Source organism: Leptonychotes weddellii, chromosome 5 (assembly GCF_054177405.1).
Source record: "Leptonychotes weddellii isolate Sample4059 chromosome 5, ASM5417740v2, whole genome shotgun sequence".
Classification (NCBI taxonomy): domain Eukaryota; kingdom Metazoa; phylum Chordata; class Mammalia; order Carnivora; family Phocidae; genus Leptonychotes; species Leptonychotes weddellii.
In genome coordinates, this window is record NC_138373.1 from 104,195,937 (window position 1) to 104,215,019 (window position 19,083).

The 19,083-nt window shown below is 49.8% G+C and overlaps 1 protein-coding gene across 1 annotated transcript; it reads right to left on the bottom strand.

Moving 5' to 3' along the window:
- Positions 1 to 3,903: 3,903 nt before the first annotated feature.
- Positions 3,904 to 14,349, bottom strand: LOC102737628 (keratin, type II cytoskeletal 73). Its single transcript, XM_006745811.2, has 9 exons — positions 13,856 to 14,349; positions 12,114 to 12,328; positions 11,216 to 11,276; positions 10,505 to 10,600; positions 9,603 to 9,767; positions 6,966 to 7,091; positions 6,385 to 6,605; positions 5,368 to 5,402; positions 3,904 to 4,588 (listed from the first exon to the last, which is right to left on the bottom strand). Exons 1-9 carry the CDS (start codon positions 14,300 to 14,302, stop codon positions 4,332 to 4,334), a joined length of 1,623 nt encoding a protein of 540 aa, XP_006745874.1. The 5' UTR covers positions 14,303 to 14,349; the 3' UTR covers positions 3,904 to 4,331.
- Between the last annotated feature and the right edge of the window lie 4,734 nt (positions 14,350 to 19,083).

The window sequence follows — 19,083 nt, forward strand, 5'->3', positions numbered from 1 at the left end:
CTCCTTTTTTCTGGGAACTTCTTAAGAATTTGCCTCTGGAACCAAGCCACTTCTGCCCAGGGTCAGGGAACAGGGAGGATGACCTTTTCCTATCTTCCTGTGAGGGGTTGACTGGCTGGATGAATCAGGAATTCCTGAACCACCAGGCTCACCTTTCTTACAGATTATGGAGAGACCCAGTATGGAGGCACGTCCAGGTTTCAGAAGCATCGGATGTGTGGGGATGCGGGCAGATCAAAAGGGGGCTGAGGCCCGGGAGGAGGGCTTCTCCTGGCAACTGCCTCTGACAGCAGCTTACTGTGTCATCTTGGGCTCCGTGACTACCTCTGCCATTAGTTCTGGGTGAAAGCAACCCCTGGATTAGGAGACAAAGCTACAAACATCACCCTTTGAAACCAGAACTCAACAACAAAGGATGGACGGATGGCTCCTCTAAGCAAGGATTTGCGAACATGTTGTGCTGAATCTGGCTCTCATTTGCCCTGGAACACTGCTTCTTAGGAGATTAATAGGTATCGTGTAGGAAAAAAGTGTGGGGATGGATTCCCTGTTGGGTTAAAAAAAAAAAAAAAAGATGAAGCAGGCCTCGTACTGCAGGACTTTTTAAATCCATCACTTTTGGATCACTTAGGAAAGTTGCACCAAAGGATGCTACAAAACTCAGTGCTTTCCAAAGACAGTGACTGGGGAGTGAGATCATTAAAAAATAAGGGTGTTTTTTTTTTCTACTTTTTAATATTTCTGAATTTTCTCATATGAGCATATAGTGTTTTTATAGGTGAGTTATTTTATCGCTTCTCGGCCTTTTGGCTAAGATCAAGTGTATAGGTGAGTTATTTAAAAAAACAACTAGAGGGACGCCTGGGTGGCTCAGTCGTTAAGCGTCTGCCTTCGGCTCAGGTCATGATCCCAGGGTCCTGGGATCGAGCCCCGCATCGGGCTCCCTGCTCAGCGGGAAGCCTGCTTCTCCCTCTCCCACTCCCCCTGCTTGTGTTCCCTCTCTCACTGTCTCTCTCTCTGTTGAAAAATAAATAAAATCTTTAAAAAAAAAAAAAAACAACTAGAGAAGAAAGGGGAGGTAGGCTGATTGTAGAATCAGAAATAAAGTGTTGTTCTTGTCACAAAAAAAAAAAAAAATCCAGGGTTTCCCAAACCTTTGTTTGACCATAGAGCCCTCTTTTTGGCCAAATATCTTATAGGAACCAGGGTTTCAAGGAATGTGCTTTAAGAGCCACAGAACAAGTTCTTTCTGTTTCGCCATTAGATAGACTAACATTTCCCAAATCCAAACAGATTTACAATATCTCCTGAAAAACATGAAGGCGAACAAAATATAATTAGTATGGTGTACGGCCAGATCTGGCTTATGGCAATGTGCCAGCATTACATTGTCAAAGCCAAAGGCAGGTTGTTGGCTCGGCCTGGCCCACCTGTGCCAGCACCATCCATCCCAGCACTGCTCAGGGGGAAAGAATTCTTGGGCTGGGGACCGATGCTGGGGATCTACACTGAGGAAGGTTGCGCCAGAGACTTCCAGTGCCTATCAAGTATCCTCACTCTCCTTCTTATTTCCCAACCTCCTCTGGGGATCGGTTGGGACTCGGGGCCATGTCGGCCAGTTAAATGTGAGTGGCATTGACGTGTGTCCCTTCTGGGATGAGGCAGTTAGCAGCCCATGTGTCTCCTTCATCTCTCTTTTCCCCCGTCCCGGTAACCTTGGGGGCCATGTGTCCCGTGTGGCAGGGCTACGAGCCAGAAGCACGTAGGTCTGTGAGACACCCGCTGGGAGAGCCACGTGGGGGAGCTGCCCAGATCGGCCGTGGACTGTGAGTGAGAAGTGAACCTCTGTTGTGTTAAGTTAAGCCACTCAGACTTCAGGGTTTGTCCTTTGAGGCCGTCAGTGTTAATATTCCGGATCCAAGCACAGAAGTCGGATGGTAGAAATATCTCTTAATAGCCAATGCTTTTTCTCTTGAGTTCCTGTTCATCAAATAATCTGATGGCTATTAAACCCTCTCTATTTCATGTCTCACTTAGGCTTTTTGAAAGAATAGTCTATCCTAGTAATACTAAGAGAGTTAATAGTAACAGTGGTATAATAGCAACTATCTTGAGCACATACTATGCATCAGGTACTGAATTAAATAATTCGCATGCATTCTTTTGTTAAATTTAATTCTCATGACAACTTTATGCAGGAACTTCTATTATTAACTTTTTACAGATGAAGAACCTGAGGCTCCTGGAGCAGAAGTATTTTGCTTAAGTCAAGAAGTTAGTGAGTGGCAGAGGAGGACTCCAGCCTGGGTCCATCTGACACCCAAGGTGTTGGCTTCTCCCGTGAACACTACAGCATAAAATCCCAGCTCCATAGCAGATTATTTTTTTAAATAGGCTCCACACCCAGCATGGAGCCCAACTCGGGGCTTGAACTTACGACCCTGAGATCAAGACCCTGAGATCAAGACCTGAGCTGAGATCAAGAGTCAGATGCATAACCAACTGGGCATGAACCAGGTTTGCATATCCCTGTATGCCAAACACTAACGCGTGCCAGACACATGCTAGATATTCAGTAAGTATTCAGCGACCTGACCACAATTTCTTTACTGGCCCTGAGAGTGTATTCCCTGAGACTAGTTATTCTGCCAGCCAATTCTCCTTTGGGCAATAAATAAACTGGCAAATAGTTTATGAGATGGTGTCCTTAAAGTTTGGAGCTTCTGAATTGCTTTACCAGCACTAAACACCTCTTTTAAGTGAACAGGTTTGGTCAAGTTTTTGAAGCAAAGAGATTTGAGGACAAGATTCTGTTTCCACTGACATTTATTAAGTATGAACTTTGTGCCAGGAATTGTACAAGACGTGTTTGTGTCACCTCATTTTGGCCTAACAATAATCCACGGGTGATTTGTCTGCCTATTTTATAGCTAAAGAAATGAGACGTGAACGTCTTGAGAGCTTTGCTTTGCTCTTGACCCCCAGTTGGCTGCAGAGCCTGAACCTGAACTCAAAGCCATTGGCTTGAACTCTAAGACACCCTGGCTCCACAGTGACCCTGTTCAGAAGCACCTGTGAGTCCCAGCCTGAATGGGTGGTGGACTCCCCCGGCTCTCTGCGTCCTGACAGCATCACTGTGGCCTTGGCACCTGGCAGACGTCTCGCAGCACAAGAGTGTTTTGGAGGCTGGGTGGTGTGTGTTGCAGAGACGGCCATGCTTCAACACAACTCACGCTCAGAGACTTTCACTTCACCAAAGACCAAGGGGCCATGGCTCGTTACTTTAAAGAGACGCTACTTTGGCCTTTTCCCAGAGAACAGGGACTAGCTGTAACTTGAGCCCCAGGCTTTCAGAGCTCGCTCTCTGCTGCCTCTGGACCAGTTTTAAATCCTGCCACAGACAAGTGTTGCCTCCCTCTCCCTGTCCATAATCTGCACACTGTTAAAGACCGCCCGCTCATTGGAGCGTTGGTCTGAGAAAAGCATGACTCAAAGGTGCATCTGCGGGGGATGGCGGTCAGAGATGAATCCCCAGTCTCACAAAACCCAGTAGGATCCTGCGGTCCATGTAAGGATCTCTTGCCCTCAGATTAAAAGACACTTTGGGGCGCTGTGGAACACGCCAGACCTCGATGCCCCAGGCTCCAGGACATTGACCTCCACATATGGAAGAGATGTGCCCTGAGATGAGGATCCCCTTGGGAGAGAGAAACAGCCTGGTCCTGCATGAGTTTTATTAAGTTTATCGGTGAGACGTGGGGAGCAGGGAGGGAAGGCCTGAACAAAGACAAGAACTCACAGATTGAGGGCACAAATCCCTTCACGGGTGGGACAAATCCCCAGGGCTACTCCCAACTCTCTATACATGCAGGGGCTGCACAAGATATAAGCTATAACCTGGTGTTTCGCCTGAGCCAGGCTTGCTGTAACAGGAGACAGTCCTTGCGTGTCTGTCGGTGGACGTGTAATCTCATGAGCTCATGGAGCGTGTGGCCAAATGACCTAAGCCAGGGCATGGAGGGGGTCACCTCTGAGAGAAACCTTCCCCTGGGGGAGGAGTGCAGGCCAGGGCAAGGTCTGGGCCATCATTGTTGGCAATGCTTCAGGAAGGGGGTGCTGAGTTAGGGGGTCTCTTAGTATGGAGGCAGAAGGATGGACTAGAATCTTGATTCTAGATTCAGAAAGACTAAGGCAGGAGGGGAAGAGAGGAAATGTCAGTGGCAAAGGAAAGCAAGAAGGAGACCAGGAGAAATGTGAGACAGGAGTTTCCCGGAGAAGGAGTCCGGGGGAAGAGCCAGGTGAGGTGGACGGCTGGGAAATGGACTTTCCCTTTATCTTGTGGTTTTCTTGGCAGGGGAACTCAGAGCGGAGGCCTTCCCCTGGGGGTCATTGAACTCACTTACACTCCCCAGCCTGGTTTTGGCCTCCCCGCGGGGGCTGCAGTTCCCACTGCCAGTGACACAGCCCCCCGACAGCATGCCGTAGCCCCCCGAGACAGAGCTGGGCCGGTAACCGTAGGTGCCAGCGCCGCTGAAACCAAAGCCGGCCCCGGCGCCCGTGGTCCCCGCCGTGGTGCTGCTGATGACCGCTGTGGGGGATGCAGGGAGGAGTGATAAGTGTATGTCCCCGGACAGGGGTGACCCCAAGTCCCCTCCAGTCTCCCAGCTGCAACTAGCCTAGATGTCTCCCTCTTAGGCAAACACTTCACATCAACTATGGACTCTAGTGACGTATGCTCAATGCCTGAGCGGCTCAAGCTCTGGAATAAATAGCCCAGATCCCACAGGATCCCCAAATCAGGCACCTTCTCATTCTTTGGACCAAGAGGAATAGCAAGAGCTTCCCCCAAAGCATCACATAAGCCAACAGGTCTTGCATTTAACTTTAGAATACATTCTTAATTTTTTTCAAAGAATTTCCTGGCTGCTTGATTTAGAGAAGGTTGGGCTGGCCTGTCTCAGAAGGAGACTGGGCGGGACGCTACAGAGCCCACATTACCACGGGCGCTGCGCCGCGGGTCTGGGCGCAGGTCTCCACTCTCGGTGCGGAGGTAGACTCAGGAAGCTCACGGCCTCCGTCATGCAGGAAAGCCGGGGTGGGGGAGGTAGAAGAGGGCGGACTGGGGATTTCATCCCAGCATAGGTGAGATTTCTGGGGAAGGGGCCCCTGTGAAATATCAGAATGTGATGGGAAGCTGGCAGCAGGAACTCTACAGAGGAAGAGGTCTCAGCAAGTAAGGCGATGGTGACCATAGTGATCTACCAGGCAGAGCCCAGGCTGTTCCATGGGGGCCTGGCGGTAGGCACCCGCTTACTTTGTATCCACTGATGGACTACAAATATACCCTCAGAGGTGTGAAATACTCACAGATGCTCACGGAGTTGGTGTATTCTCCAGACATCCTGTGCGGAAAGAAAAGCGTAGGTGAATCTCCAGTGCGTGGAATCCGAGTTCCCCACACCACAGCTTGAAGTCAGCAGCCAGCCTAGCCCCGCCTCCACGAGCCCCTCCAGCCTGCCAGCCGGCCTCGGTGTTCCTGCAGGCTCGGTACCACCGCCCCCCAAGGCTACTCTTCCCACTTCAGGGATGTGCCAACTTGCAAACCTGGGGCTCCCAACAACAACACCCCTCAGGGTCCCTCCTCTGGGTTTCTCTTTATCCCATTTCTTTATTCCTGCGAGGTTAATGCCAGAATAAATACACATGTGGAAATATTAGCATCTGTTGCCATTAAGGAACTGTCTGATTTTAAGACCAGTAACTTCTCCCCTGTGAGTCTCAGTGATACAGGGGTGCTCAGGCAGATCAAGGTTTTTCACATACCAATGCTTCATGTACACCTGTCTGATTGTTGCTATGAACATGCACAACTCACACTGTTATATATTTAGTACTTTTCATTGGCTGTGTGTTTTATAACAAAAAATGCATTTTTCCTAAAAAGAAGTCTTATATCACCAGGGCAAATAGCCAACACTACCTGACCAAAAAAGAAAAAAAAAAGTAGCAATAAAAATAAATATAATGAAAATAAAGTAATTTGAAAATTTTGGGCTAGATATTATTGTCTGCCAGAGGCTCTGAACCTGGGATCTACTGTCTCTTTATTAATAGGGATATTTGCAAGGGTCCGGGTGGTGTTAAAGACACAACAGCACCACACTGAGACTTTCTCCCTGTCACAGTCTGGAAAGTCACAGGAGACCTGTAAAGGATATTGCTGCCTCATTAACTGACCAGATGCTGTTTAAAGCTATGTTTGTGCGTGACCTGAAAAGTATCTCCAGGCTGTCCAGCAACCTCTCCCACACTCTGAGAAACTGAGTCAGAAGATTCCAAAAGTTCTTCCAGCTCTAACATTCTAAGACCCTTCCCACCACTCACCTGCACTCCTCCCCCTCCAGCAGCTTGCGGTAGGTGGCGATCTCCACATCCAGGGCCAACTTCGTGCTCATGAGCTCCTGGTACTCGCGCAGCATCCGGGCCAGCTCCTCCTTGGCCTGGTGCAGGGCGGCCTCCAGCTCATCCAGCTTGGCCCGGGCGTCCTTCAGGGCACAGTCGCCCCGCTGCTCGGCATCGGCGATGGCCGTCTCCAGGTTGGAGCACTGAGGGTCAGAAGGTAGCATTTTCCCCTGAGCTCTAAGGCTCTCTGAACCTCCCTTCACCCCAGTGAGCTCCCTGTGGTTGGACCCTCCTCTGTCTGGCCCCACTTCCTACAGCAAAGCCACATCCATGGTGAAGGAGTCCTGTCAACATGGGTCAGGGAGGCTTGTTATTCTCAGCTACTTGGCTTTCTGAAAAGACCCTCCCAATTGCTCCAGACTTCAGATGGGAGGTAAGTGTGGGGGATGAGACCAGGGGGTCCATTTGAGAAAGTGGGCCCCCTGGTCCCAGAGGAGTTATGTGTGATAAGCAGTTCACTCCTCCCTTGGGAAATGAGCCAGGACCACCCAAAGCTCCCTTACCTGCTTTTTCACACTCTCAATCTCTGAGCGTAGCCTTTGGATAAGCCGAGTCAGTTCAGAGATCTCGTTCTTGGTGTGTTTGAGGTCATCCCCATGCCTGCCGGCCACTAGCTGGAGCTCCTGGAACTAGGGGGACAGGGAGCAAAGCAGAGACCTTGACTCAGGGCCTGGCTGAGTTCAAATTGGCAGACTGTGCCTTTGTCTTCAGAGTGTGACAGGTGGGTGGGGGTCCCCAACCTCACCAGGCCTACCAACAGCCTCCCACTCAACCATCTGCTCCCTGGATTTATTTGTTTGCCTTAAGCACAGTCATCTCACTGATGGTTAGATTTGGCCATAAGAACTGTTGAAAGCCTTCTACTCTCCTCGCTGCAACTTTATAACACTCAACTCCGACTGTGATGCTCCTTTACCCATAGCCCTTCAAAGTCAAGGTCAAAATCAAACTATGAGCATGGCATCAAGGTGCTTTGAGGTTTGGCATCCACCAGTCTCTCCAGACTCTTTTTCACTGCCCCACCTTCATCTACTTGTTTCTACACCTGTGCCAAACAGTTCCATGTTCCCTAAACATCCCTGTGCTCTCAAGTCTCTGAGTCTTTGCACCAACTGCTACCTCCCCCTGGTAAGCCCTTCCCCACCCATTTCCCCTTTTTCCTTAGCAAGTTCCAACTCAGCCAGGGCAGAGTCACTTCCTCCAGGAGGCCTGCCTTGATCTGCCTGTTGGGTGTACTTCTATTTCCATAGCTCCTAGCACTCCAGTCCATAGATCTTACCACCCTGTATTACAAGCACACCATTCTGAGTTTTCCCCATCAGACTTAGCATGACTGGATGGCAGGAACCTGTCTTCTCTGTGACTTCCTCTCCTTCGTAGCTCAGCTGGGCTCCAGGCTACTGGAAGTCTTTCCCAGCATGAGGAACACTGTGTGTGTGTGTGTGTGTGTGTGTGTGTGTGGTGTGGTGGCAGGTTCTGCTATTCCCCAACACTGCTAGCCATGAATTTGAGATCATCTGCTAGTTTCAGGATCACTCCTGCCTTTGATGCCATCCAGTGAATAGTCAAAGAGAATATTTTAGTTCTACCCCAGAATCTGGCTTAAGAGGAACTTGGAAAAGTGTGACATTCAGAACTCTGGTGGTTGTGCACTGCCTTTCTCTGTCCCTGGTGCAAGCTGTCATAGCTGACCCTAACAAGGCCCTAGGTTCAAGATTCCTCTTAAAGGTGCCAGGTCCCCTGGAAGGCAGGGGGGATTCTCACTATGCTCCTGTGTTTTATCTTTGGTGCTAATCTTGGGACGATAAACATGGGGGCGGGATGGTGGTCTTCTGCTCCTCTGCAAGGCTGTGTGAGCAGGATGGCTCTCCCTACACACCGACAGAGAGGGAGGCACTAACTTCCCCAGTTCTGACACCAAGCAGTCTCCTTTTGAGGCAAACAGGCAAGCATCCTTCTCCGTTCCACTCCCAGGCCATCCCAAACCCTCACTATAAACACTTCTTACCAGAGTAATGTCCTGATCTTCTGTCTAAACACTGTGGAATTGGCAGTCAGTCATCTAGATTCAAATCCAGCTCCATCACTTACCAGCTAAGTAATCTTGGCAAGTTACTAACACTCCCTGAGCCCTGGTTTCTTCATCTTTGAAAGGGGAATGATAATAATAAGATCTCATAATTCTGTTGCTAGAACTATACTAATGAAACTCTGGTCAATAAGTGCTTACCTCCAGATGGAGAAGTGCAGGTGTGTATAACCCCAAACAGCAAATGATCCAAAAATCATGTCTGTGCAGACCTGCCTAATTCTTCTGGAAGGAACCTGGGGTTAAGCACTGGCCACTGACAATCCAGAGTGGCTGGGCCACATGGCCAACACTGACACTGGCTTGCAGCAATCACGTGTAGGGATGTGGGGACTAGAGACTTGGGTTTAAACTTTTATCAAGGAGCCCTGGCTTGTGTTGTTATCTGGGCCTTGAAAGCCTCCCTTCCTCTCACCCCTACTGGCCACATCTTTCTGTCCCTATGGTAGCAAGGAGGCAGAGGGAGGGACAAGATAAGTCCTCAAGCGTGTGAATCTCTGCTGAGAAGGAACCCGATAAACAGCATGAAACAATTAGGAAGTTGCCATCTTGATCTGAGAAACCAAATTATCTAAAGAATCGTTTCCCCACCCATGACCCATTAGAGGAGTTAAGATCTAAGGGACTCATACTCCCCCTTTATCCTTGCAGTTGGACTTGAATGAAAGGTAGGAATTACCTGATCTTAGATCACACTCAAGAGACCCCCTAATTTATTGTAATTAATGAGGGAGTTGAGATGCTAACTACCCATGTTTCTCTCCCTCTCAGACTCAGTTCAAAACCCTCCGCCTCCAGGAAGTCAGCCCTGACCTGCCCCACCTGGTCCCCTAACCTTTGTCTCCTCAGCATCCAGGACTCTGTCCATGCCACATTCATTTGCACTTGGCTGTGAGTGTCCTTCCATGACTGCCCCAGTCTAAGTGGATCAGTCTAAGAGCCTCATCTTCTCCTCCTTTTGGGCTTTCCCCAACACCCGGGGCAGTTCTGTGCTCCCAGAAAATGTATGGGACATGGTGGGACATGGACTCTGGGGAGGTGTGCAGCCCACCTTGGTCTGGTACAGCGCCTCGGCCTCGGCCTTGCTCTTCAGAGCGGTATCTTCATACTGGGCACGGACCTCAGCAATGATGCTGTCCAGGTCTAGGTTCCGGTTGTTGTCCATGGATAGGATGACAGACGTGTCACTGATGTGAGACTGGATCTGAGCAATCTCCTACACGGGAAAAAAAGAAACATGAAATGCCTTTTGTGGGCAGAAGATGCCAAGGTGATGGTCCTTTCCTAGCAGGAGATCCCCTAGGCCCTCCTAAATAGATGCAAGCTTCATTCCCCAAAGCCACCCATTGATGTTTCAATACCACATCTGAAAACTGTTGAATGAGTTTGAAGCAGCTCAGGAAGAAAACAGCCCAGCTGTCTGTCACTTGAGACAGGTCAGGAGTAGAGAAAGTAGTAGTGGTAGTGAGAAAACAGCCTGGCCACCACACAAGAGACACTAAGGACACAGGAGCCCACATATGCTTGGCCAACAGGCTCAGGCTTGAAGCCAGATGGTCAGAGGCAGTAGAAAGGGTGTGAAGACTCCCTACTTCTGTCCCTGGAGATTCCTGCTCAAGACCCAGGGAGACACCCAAGTGGCAGGGAGAAGACAGGCAGAAATGAGAATATCCTTGGCTGAAGACCAGTGGGAACCCCACAAGGACCCATGGCTTACTGGAGGAAGTGAGACCGGGACATCTGGAGGCCAGGCTGGGGCTGATGGCACACATCATTTGGGCACACCGGGATAAATGGCATGCTTTCCTTTGATCAACATGGCCCCCAGCATCCAAATGCTGGAGATCCCCTGGGCTCTTAAAGTTACTAAGGAATGAATAACCAACTACTCATTCACATGTCTGTCCTTCCAGAAGACAGAGCTGGGGATAGGACTGGGGGATGGAGCCTTACCCCTTCATACAGGCATTTGAAGAACTTGATTTCTCCATCCAGGGCATCCACCTTGGCCTGCAGTTCCACCTTGCTCATGTAAGCCGTATCCACATCCTAAAGGAATCCAGAGACCCCCTGACATCGCCATTCTTCAAGCTCAGACAAGGGCTCTCCCAGGAACTGGCATCCGAGCACCAACCCTCGCGAGCTGCCCCCAGGGAATGGAGTCAGGACCCAGAGAGCAGGAACATGACTTCCACCCAAGACTCACTGTGAGCCTTGGAACTCCTCTGCACCCCATCCAAAATGGAATCTTGTTACTGCCTCTATTTCTCAAAGAGAGGGCTTAGGAGGGAGTACTATCTCCCACACGGGGGTCATTCAGCAGTCAGAGCCCAGGACAGCCACAGCGCTTTGCCAGAGACAGGCAGAGTTGGAAGGTAAACCTGCAGCCCCTCTTAAAGCATGTCCTGTTTCCCAAGCCAAAGCGGACACAACCTGGGCTCCTGCCACTCATACCAAATATAAAAAGTGGACAAGGTGATATATTCTAGGTAAATATCAAGGTGTCCCAAGATGTCTCAAGCAGTACATCCCTCCATCTTCCTTGGGCACTTCAGCTCTGGGTCGTTCTACAAGAAGCACAGACCTCAGTCTCCTCTCTGTTCCCTCCCCTGCCCTCCACACTCCAGCGTCTGGGTGACTGAGGGATATTCACCCCCTCCTCACCTTCTTGAGCACCACAAATTCATTCTCGGCAGTTGTGCGCTTGTTAATTTCTTCCTCATACCTGCAGGGAAAGCATTGCAGTGAGCAAGGGGTGTGTGTGTGTGTGTGTGTGTGTGTGTGCATGCTCATCATGAAAGCGGAAAAAGAGGTGCCCACACTATGTCCCATATAGCAGGTATTATTCTATATCTTTGCAGATCTGTCCAACTCACTAGGACTACTTAGCCAGTGCTATAGACAGGGTTTGCAAGCAACTCCCTCCCAGGCCAGGGGACCAGATGATTGGGAGTCTGGATTTCCCCTGATACCTGGAGAGTAAGTAGGTTCTTCCTCCTCCCATTAAGTATGCAAATCACAGGAACATGCTGCTTCCCCTTTTAGCCCTGATCCTTGTGTCACTCCAGCTGCCTGACACCCCTGTTAATAACTTCACCCCATCTCGAAGTATGAGTCTTAAGGAAGCCAGAACTATCCCCTGGGACAGGAAGAGGGGGCGTGGCCCAAATGTCCACGACCTGAGGGACATGAGAGAAACTCCAACTCCCTGCCCTGCTGGGTTGAGGCAGGGGGACGGTGGTTCCTTGGAACTTGGGGACCCATTGAGCAAGCTTAGGAGCTGGGAGGCTCTCTCTCTCCAGCGGGGAGCAGGAGGGAGCACGCCAAGGAGGTGGCCACTTGCCAGGACAGCCCTCTCACTGCCTGAGAGGCTGACTCTCCACTGTCCGGACTGCCTGGCCATCCAGAGAGGGCCCTCATCTTGCCCGGCTAGGGGAACTCGGGATGGGCCACTCTTATCCGAGCTCAGTGCCCCTGAGGCCAGAGGCAAGTGTTCCAGGGCCTGCTGGGAAAGCCCAGCTCTGGCAGGCCAGTCACCCTGTAGGTGTGGGGTCCCGCTCACCTCCTCTTGTAGTCCTCCACCACATCCTGCATGCTCCTCAGCTCCGAGTCCAGCCGCACCCTGTCCCCGGACAGCGTCTCCAGCTGCTTCCGCAGGTTGCTGATGTAGCCCTCGAGGATGGGCTCCAGGTTGTTCTTGCAGTTGTTCAGGTCCAGCTGCTGCAGCAGCTCCCACTTGGTCTCCAGCACCTGGTTCTGCTGCTCCAGGAAACGCACCTGGGACCCAAATCAATAGAGAGGCTGTGTGGTTTCCTTTCCTGGACAGTGGCAGTGTGCTCCTATGCTACATTAGCTTAAAGGGTAAGCCTCAGCCCTTAGGAAATGTCCCTCACAGCCCTGCCCCACCCAGGGCCCTTTGTCTGACTGAGGTTCTCTTTCTGGAGGCAGCCCCTAAGATCGGGCAGGACCTCATCATCTTCATTTCCCGCTAGCCAGGCCTGTCTCCTCTGTACCTGTCTAAATCTGCCTGAACCAATATCCACCAGCAGCCCGGACCACCTCTTTAAGGCAAGTCCTTAGACACGTAAGCTGGCCTGTCCTGGCCTTCACACTCTTGGGCGCCCCTGCTTAAGGCCTGGTGGCCTGGCCTGTGCTCTGCCTCCTCTCTGTCTCCTCCATCATGTCAGCTCTCAGCCCAGCCAGAGGCAAGCACTCAGCTGACTGGGGGTCTTGGGCCTTCCTCTGTTGCTTTCATGTCCAACTCTCTGATCTCAGAGCATTTCTCCAGGGGAAGAACCAGCAGTCTCAAGTTGCAGCCTGCAATACCATACCATTCCCTTGCTCAAAGTGCTCTGGTGTTTCCCCATCACCAGCAGGATCGAATCCAAATGCCTCCTGTGCTCTTCGCAATGTGCCCACCCCTTCCTTCCCCTCCTCTACCACTCACCTGACTCTCTTGCAAAGCCAAATTCTCCCCATTCTCTGGACAAGTCTACCATGCTACATGGGATGACCCTCTCCCTAGGCTTCCTTTCCCCACCTCCGTCCAGTGAACTCCTATTCATGTGCTGCCACCCTACTCACTGTCACCCCGGTGAGCTTCCCCTGCTCCCCTGAGTTCAGGAAGTCTCTATTTCCCAAGGCCCTGCTACCCTTTTTTTCCTCAGGGTTCTCAAACTCAAGTGGGCATCAGCATCACCTGGGGGCTCCTGGGTCTCACTGTCAGAGCTTACAATTCAGTATGAGGTGGCGCCTGAGAATGTGCATTCCTACAAGTGCCCAGGTGGTCCTAATGCTGCTGGTTCAGGGAGCTCTTTTGAGGACCACAGCTCTAGTGCATCACTGATCCCCATCTGCCTCACCTTATGCACTGGGTGTATTATAGGCTATGAATTTGTCTTTCAACCAGAATCTGAGCTGATCTGGGTCCTATGAGAGGAGAAACTGGGTCTCAATGGCTTTATAGATATCCCAGGCTGCCATGGAGCTCTCCTTTGTCTGGCTTCCTAGTTTCATAAACTGTTACTCTCCTACTTCTCAACTTTGAGGCCACTTCCCCGACCTCCCGGAAACCTTCCCAAACCAAACTCCCTGGCTCCTCCTGCCCCTCTGACCCCCCACACCCCCAACCCCTCAGCACTGATTTCAGGTTTGTCCAGTTCTTCCCTGCTCTGTCCTCACTGTGTCTGCATCCTGGGGAGTGAGTGTCCTGCCTTCCTCTGGTTCAGACAGGGAGCCCCCCGAGGACAGTGAAGGTAGAGGAAGGAAGGGGCTCTATGCTTGGCTTGCTCCAAAAAGTCCCACCTTGTCAATGAAGGAGGCGAATTTGTTGTTCAGCGCCTTGATCTGCTCCCGCTCCTGGGTGCGCACTTTCTGGATCTCCGGGTCCAGCTCCACGTTGAGGGGGGCCAGGAGGTTCTTGTTGATGGTAACCTGGTGGATGCCCCCTGGAGGGCACACAGATGGACACACGGGCCCCAGGGCCACACTGCCAAACATGCTGCCAGCAAAGCCACTGGCCCGGCCTCGACCAAACCCATAGCCCCCTGCCCGCCCGCTGCCACTGGCCATGTTGAGGGAGATGCTCCGGGTGCCCCCCAGGCTGTAGAGGCTCCGGCTTCCGAAGCCCCCGCTGAATCCTTTGCCCCCTGCCCGGTAGGAGGACGAGCTGCCCCCTGAGAACACTGCTGAGCAGCCGCTGAAGCCCCCCTTGGTGGCAGCTCCTGACTTGTAGGTGAATTGGCGGCTCATGCTGGAAAGGCCAGAGAGATGGAATAAGATGCTAACCCTTGACTGAGATGCAATTCACCAGCCTACAATCTCAGGCTCCCCCTTTATAGGGCTCAGGAGGGAGTCACTGCCCTAATTTGTGGGTTTAGTTTGCCTAGGAGCAAAAATCATTTTCTCCCAGCAAAATCAGAGACACCAGGAAAATAACTTGAAAACTCCCAAAGTGCTGGGCTTGCAAGGCTGGCTCATGTAATTTGAGTCTTATCTAATTAACATGGGATAATTAGCCTGACCAAATTATCCCTAGAAAGATCTTGGCGGAGAGGTTTGTCACAGCCTCAATTGCCCTTCCTCAGGGAGGCGGGAGGCTGGATTGCAGGGGTGCAGAGGAAGACCTTTAATTGACAGCCTCATCTGTGGGAGATCTCAGGACTCTACCAGCATCAGATCAGGGACCCTGGCTGAACTGCTTTTATGTGGTTAGGAAAAGACTCTGTGGCCTGGCTTCCCAGGGCTGCTAGAGACAGGAATCCAGGGCCTCTGTTGTGCCCTTCCAGGCAGGTCTTCTGCTCCCCTGTGCAGCCAGGCTGCCCTGCACACACCAACTTCTTTGTTTCTGTACTCTCACACCACCTCACCCTTGACCTTGAAATAATGGCATTGCCACCATTCATGGTAGCTGACTCTAGTACAGCACTTTACAGCATTAAAAGATCTCCTTGCACACTGAAGCTTGCTTCATCCACTCAGTCAGCCTGGGGAGGAGTATGCTAATCCACATTTCACAAATGAGAAAGCAGAGGCTCAGATAGCTGAGGATAGCAAACATTTCATGAGCCCTTTTTTGTATGAGTCCCAGAGGATGCAAACCCCTAACAAAACGAAGGCCCCAGCTTTGAGGTTCTCTGGGCTGGTCTTCTGACCCCACATACATAGCTATGAAGGTCGTATTTGTCCATCTGTCAGCCCATCTGTCCACTGACCTACCCATTCATTCATCCATACTTCACTTAATAGTCTTCTGCTAAAGGCTGACTCTGTCCCAGGTACTGTGCTAGGCTCTGGGGTCATAAATTAATAAGATAGAAGCCTAGCTCACAATTCTAGGAGGGAGGACAGACACTTGAATTTCACTAGAGCCTTGGCAACACCAAAGTATGTGACCCAAGCACTTCACAGTTCCCAAACCCCAAATATAGACACAGTATATAGTATCCTTCACAAAAATGCAATTTTTTCACCAGAGTGCTTGAATGAAGTTTGCCAATCCCACTTTTCAATTTATGTCCAGAGATTACAGCCCTGTTCTGTATTAGGTATTATAATACACCAGCATTACGCCTCTACTGTAAAACCAAGCAATTGCCAAGTTCAACCTCCCCTGCTCTGTTTATACAAACAGCTATTTTCTAGTTAAGAATAATCATTTTCTTAGATGGTCTCAATTTCACTACCAGCAATAGCATTTGGCAATCTTTTTTTTTTTTTTTTTTGAGATTTTATTTATTTGCGAGAGAGAGAATGAGAGACAGAGAGCATGAGAGGGAGGAGAGTCAGAGGGAGAAGCAGACTCCCCGCCGAGCAGGGAGCCCGATGCGGGACTCGATCCCGGGACTCCAGGATCATGACCTGAGCCGAAGGCAGTCGCTTAACCAACTGAGCCACCCAGGCGCCCGCATTTGGCAATCTTTTCATTTTTTTTTTCACTAGGCACAAAGGTCTTAGCCCTTTGCAATTCCTTCATAAGGCATGATGAGTGAAGATCCACAACGCTGTGTTGTGATGAGGGTGCAGAGTATTCCAGCCAGAATCACTCCCTAATGGACTCCTTCCAGCACACCAGCGTCAGGGTAAACATGACTCAGACCCATGTCTCAGCAAAACTACAGACTGCTGTCACAGGCCTTGAGATCACTCCCTAGGGGCTGAAAGCCAGTGGTCACGCTGTGAATGCCGACTGTGCAGCGCGGTTATATGAGTGCTAATGCACAGCCATCCCTCATTCTGCATGGCCTTCACTACCCTTCTCCCACCCTGGCCCTTCTTCCTTGTGAACTTGCCATATGGGCACCCCAGGGAAACGTCTCTGGTCACATCTCAATCCACCTCTCCTCTCTGGCCAGCCTCCTCAAAGTGTACCTAGTTTTTGCTCTATCTCAATGTTTCCACGTGTGTGCCAATCTTTCCCAACAGCCAGAAAGGCTCCTAAGGACAAGACCCACACCCTATCCTCCCTCTTCACTGCCCAGAACCACACAGGAGGGAGGGACTCTCGGGAAATCACGGAGGGACAAAAAGATTCTTCGATGTCCCTTGAAATCATCCCCCCTAAGGACAAGATCCTTAGTATCTGTCTTTAAAAACTCCCCTAAGTGGGCCACTTATATTTCACATCCTGCCCCTGCTATTGCCGGGGGAAACTCAATACCAGCTGAAACCTTATCTGATCTTCACGCAGTTGCCAAGTCAGCCCCATTTCCCACAGAGGGCCAGTGCTGCCATTAGCCTTTGCTCAGGCCTCTAGGCAAGCATCTCCGATGGGTTCAGCACACAGGAGGCAGGAAACCAACCTCCCATCACCCCCAAAAGCAATAAAATCATGTTGTAAAAGCATATTTAGTATTTGTCATCCAGGAAGATGGAGTAGACGTACTTTCCCCTTCTTCTGACGCTGCTTTAGCAGACGAAATAGCATGAACACTATTCTTCTACTTACTGCAACTAAGAACCCACATATTATATATAAAACAAACATAAGAAGACTCTGAAAGGTGGAGAGAAAAAGTCACACTGCCTAGGGATCTTCGAAGATAAGGAACAACATGGCGGTGAGTTCCTTGAGTTTCCTATTTGTTTCATAGATCCCAGACTTGGAACAGAAGAAAGCAGTAGCCCGGAAGGGTACAGATTTTTCAGAAGCCCTACAGAAGTCTAAACTTTCTAGCCAAATATCCAGGAATGGGGAAGCCTAGAAAGACAGAAAACGTATAGACAGTAACCACTCTACTCTAGCCAAACATTACAAAAAACACTGAGGTCCCATCTCCACCTACTCCAGCAAAAGATGAGCAGGAGGCCTAGACTCACCAGACTATAATGAGGCACCCTGGATGATGCCAGGGAAGGCCAAGGCAGAAGCTGGGACTTTCATCCCCACCAGGCAATTGTCTCAGATCCATCAAACACCAGTGGACCACATGGGGAGCTCTGACTTCCACCCCCACCTGGCAGTAATAGGGTGTCACCCAATCCTTTGCCCTGTTGGGGCAATGTCAGAAGAAGACAGCTAAAACAGAAGACTTAATACGACCCAGGTCGTATGTCCAGATTTTGATCAAAAATCACTTATCATACCAAGAACAAGGAATATCTCAAACTGAATTAAAAAAGGCAATCAATAGACACCAACACTAAGGTGACAAAGATGTTAGAATTATCTGATGAATATTTTTTAAAGATTTTATGTATTTATTTGAGAGAGAGAGAGAGTGAGTGAGAGCAAGAAAGAGAGAGAGAGCACAAGCAGGGGAAGGGGGGGAGGTAAGAGAGAGAGGAAGAAGGGAGAAGCTCCCAACTGAGCAGGGAGTCCAATGCAGGGCTCGATCCCAGGACTCTGGGATCATGACCTGAGACAAAGGCAGATGCTTAACTGACTGAGGCACCCAGGGACCCCGTTATGAATATTTTGAAGCAGCCATGATAAAAATGCTTCAGTAGCAATTAAGAATATGCAAAGCAGATGGAAAAATAGAAATCTCAACAAAGAAATAAAATATCAAGAACCAAGTGGAAGTTTTAGAGTTGATAAATACAATAACCAAAGTAAAAAAACTCGAAGGATGAGGTTGACAGCAGAATACAGGGGCCAGAGAAAAGACTCTGAACTATAAGATAGAACAACAGAAATTACCCAGCCTGAACAACAGAGAGAAAAATGAAAGAAAGAAAGAAAGAAAGAAAGAACAAAGAAAGAAAGGAAGGAAGGAAGGAAGGAAGGAAGGAAGAAAGAAGGAAGGAAGAAAGGAAAGGAAAGGAAAGGAGGGAAGGAAGGAAGGACCTGAGCATCAGGGACCTGAGGAATTATAACAAAAAATCTTATATTCATATTATTGGAGTTTCATGAGAGAAGAAAGAGGACTGGCTGAAAAAGCACTCAAAGAAATAAGAACTGAAAATTCCCCAAAGGACATAAATCTAAAGATTCAAGAAGCTGACAGATCCAAACAGAATAAGCCCCCAAAAATCCACACCAAGATATAGCCCAGTCAGAATTCTGAAAACTACGAATGAATTAAAATTGTGAAAACAGCAAAAGAGAAACAATACCCTACCTATAAAGGAAAGGATTTCAAAGGGCAGCCAAAGCCTCATCAGAAACCATGGAAGTTAGAAGGGACTGGCACAGTATTTTTCAAGTGTTTGAAAGCAAAAGACTGTCAACATGGTTTCCTATACCCAGCAAAAAATCCTTCAGCAATGAAGGGGAAACCCTAACACTCTTAGATGAATGAAAACTATTCGAAGGATTTGTTGCCAGCAGACCTACCTTAAAAGAATGGTGAGAAGTTCTCTAAACAGAAAGGACATGATAAAAGAAGAAATCTTGGGGCGCCTGGGTGGCTCAGTTGGTTAAGCGACTGCTTTCGGCTCAGGTCATGATCCTGGAGTCCCTGGATCGAGTCCCGCATCGGGCTCCCTGCTCGGCAGGGAGCCTGCTTCTCCCTCTGACCCTCCCCCCTCTCATGTGCTCTCTCTCTCTCATTCTCTCTGTCTCAAATAAATAAATAAAATCTTTAAAAAAA